This window comes from Salvelinus sp. IW2-2015, linkage group LG11 (genome assembly GCF_002910315.2).
Source record: "Salvelinus sp. IW2-2015 linkage group LG11, ASM291031v2, whole genome shotgun sequence".
NCBI classification, from domain to species: Eukaryota; Metazoa; Chordata; class Actinopteri; order Salmoniformes; family Salmonidae; genus Salvelinus; species Salvelinus sp. IW2-2015.
The window spans coordinates 49,413,438-49,415,772 of NC_036851.1; the positions used below are offsets into that span (position 1 = coordinate 49,413,438).

The 2,335-nt window shown below is 41.0% G+C and overlaps 1 protein-coding gene across 1 annotated transcript in view; it reads left to right on the forward strand.

Annotated features, from left to right (window-relative positions):
• Positions 1 to 1,434, forward strand: part of nat8l2 (N-acetyltransferase 8-like 2) — a 4,355-nt gene extending 2,921 nt beyond the window's left edge. Inside the window, exon 3 of the mRNA XM_070445792.1 lies at positions 363 to 1,434. Within this exon, the coding sequence (XP_070301893.1) occupies positions 363 to 1,051 (689 nt within the window). The 3' untranslated portion in view covers positions 1,052 to 1,434. The remainder of the gene's footprint in view (positions 1 to 362) is intronic.
• Positions 1,435 to 2,335: the final 901 nt, after the last annotated feature.

Genomic DNA, 2,335 nt, shown 5'->3' on the forward strand with positions numbered 1-2,335 from the left:
CACTGAACACACCAGATAGATAGATATATAGGTTTCACTGAACACACCAGATAGATAGATATATAGGTTTCACTGAACACACCAGATATATAGGTTACACTGAACACACCAGATAGATAGATATATAGGTTTCACTGAACACACCAGATAGATAGATATATAGGTTACACTGTATTGTTTGGAGAATTGAAGTCTACCCACAACTTTTTATACTGTGTTTTTATTTCCATACATTTTAATTGAATTCATTCAATATAGTATAGTACTAAAGTATAGTATGGTATAATACTGTGGAACATTCCACAGTTTGTAACTACACCTTATGGGGATGTCTAATAATATGAAATATTTCCTCTCAATAGTGCATTTGGTAGTCCGGCGATACAGGCCCTCCGACAAGGATGCTGTGTTAACCCTGTTCTGTGATGGCATCTTGGAGCACATCAACCCTTCGTTCTACAACGCCATTAGCAACCCTGTCAATGTGGGCGTCACCCTATTCCTTTCTATGGCTGGTTACATGCTGGGAGGTGGGTCTACTCTCTGGGCCTTGCTGTCGGCTGGAGCCTGGGTAGGTCTGGTCTACTACTGCTGCAGGCAACTGTACGCCAGCTTCGTCAGAGAGATGCTGCGCACGGACATGCAGGACATTCCAGGATGCTTCCTGAGCCACCCCGACAACTGCTTCTGGGTGGCTGAGACTGAGGTCAACGGCTGGGTTGAGATTTTAGGTATGGTGGCCGTTGTGGCCAAAAAGGTGGTGGGCGGAAGAGACGGGGAGATGTGCGGTGAACTATTCAGGATGATTGTATCGTCGAAGTGTCGTCGGACAGGGCTCGGTTCCAGGATGACCCAGACCGTTATTGACTTTTGTAAAGAGCGAGGGTTCTCTAAGGTCGTCCTGGAAACCAGTTCCATCCAGACTTCTGCAGTGGCCCTGTATAAGAAACTGGGCTTCTCACACATCCTGTCACACACCAAGACGTACTCTCCTGAATGGATGACAACTATATCCCGAGTCACCATTCTGAAGATGGAAAAAGTCATATAGGCCTTCCCATGATTTTGTATAGTAAGTGTTAAGACGTGCAACTTTTTGGWTCTGAAGCACAGATTAGATGTCTTTGAGACAAGAATTTGATGCAATACCGTAGGCCTATATTAGTAACTAGATCGAATAAGCAAAGGTATAAATATAAAATAAAATGTAGCCTATTGAAATATTTTTGAAAAATATGTATTTTCCCCGTTCGGTTTCACACTTGTGAGTTGCGACCCCCACAAAACATTCTCATGGAGGGGGTTTGGGAAACTGCTCTCTCATTGTCACCACCAACTAAAGAGTTTCCTCCTAATTGTCTTCCCTATGACCCATGGCTCTCCAAACCTGTTCCTGTAGGTTTTCACTCCAACCCCAGTTATAACTAACCTGATTAGGGGAGGGTTTTATCAATCAGCGTAATTGATGTTAGAATTCAGGTGCACACTCTAGTATTCAGGAGTTGGTGTGAAAATAATCTTTCCGAACGTTAGGTTAAGTTCTCGCAGCCGAACCAGAGATTCGGATGAGCTGCTAATCTTGTATATAGTTATATTATGATATATATGATATATATATATATATACTAGTATGAGGTATAAGTTATACTATGAACCTAGTATGATGACTGGTGAGTATGTGGCGGTATATGATTACTATATTGACCAATGATGTCACTATATGACCAATTAGTGCTACGTATAGTCATACTAGTATAAGATCGGTTATATATATAATATGACATGACTGTACCTATACATAGTATGTTATATACCATAGGGATCCAATATTACTATATTACAGTGCATTGGAAAGTATTCAGACTCCTTCACTTTTTTCCCACTTTTGTTACGGTTACAGCCTTATTTCTAAAATGTTCTTTTCTCGCCTCGCCAATCTACGACAAATACCGCATAATGACAACAGCAAAATAACAGGTTTTCAGAAATTGTTGAAATATACATTCATAAGTATTTCAGCCCTTTACTCGAGTACTTTGTTTGAAAGCCACCTTGGCAGTGATACAGCTATGCTGCCGTGTATGATGCTACAAGCTTGGCATACCTGTATTGGGAGTTTCTTCCCATTCTTCTCTGCACGATCCTCTCAAGGCTCTGTCAGGTGGTATGGTGAGCGTCGCGCTGCACCACTATTTTCAGGTCTCTCCAGAGAGGTGTCAATCGGTTTGCAACGTCGGGCTCTGTCTGGGCACATTCAAGGTTTTACAGTAAAATGTGAATTAATTTATTGATTTTAAATACAATTTTTATAATTTGCTAAATAATTCTAAAAACC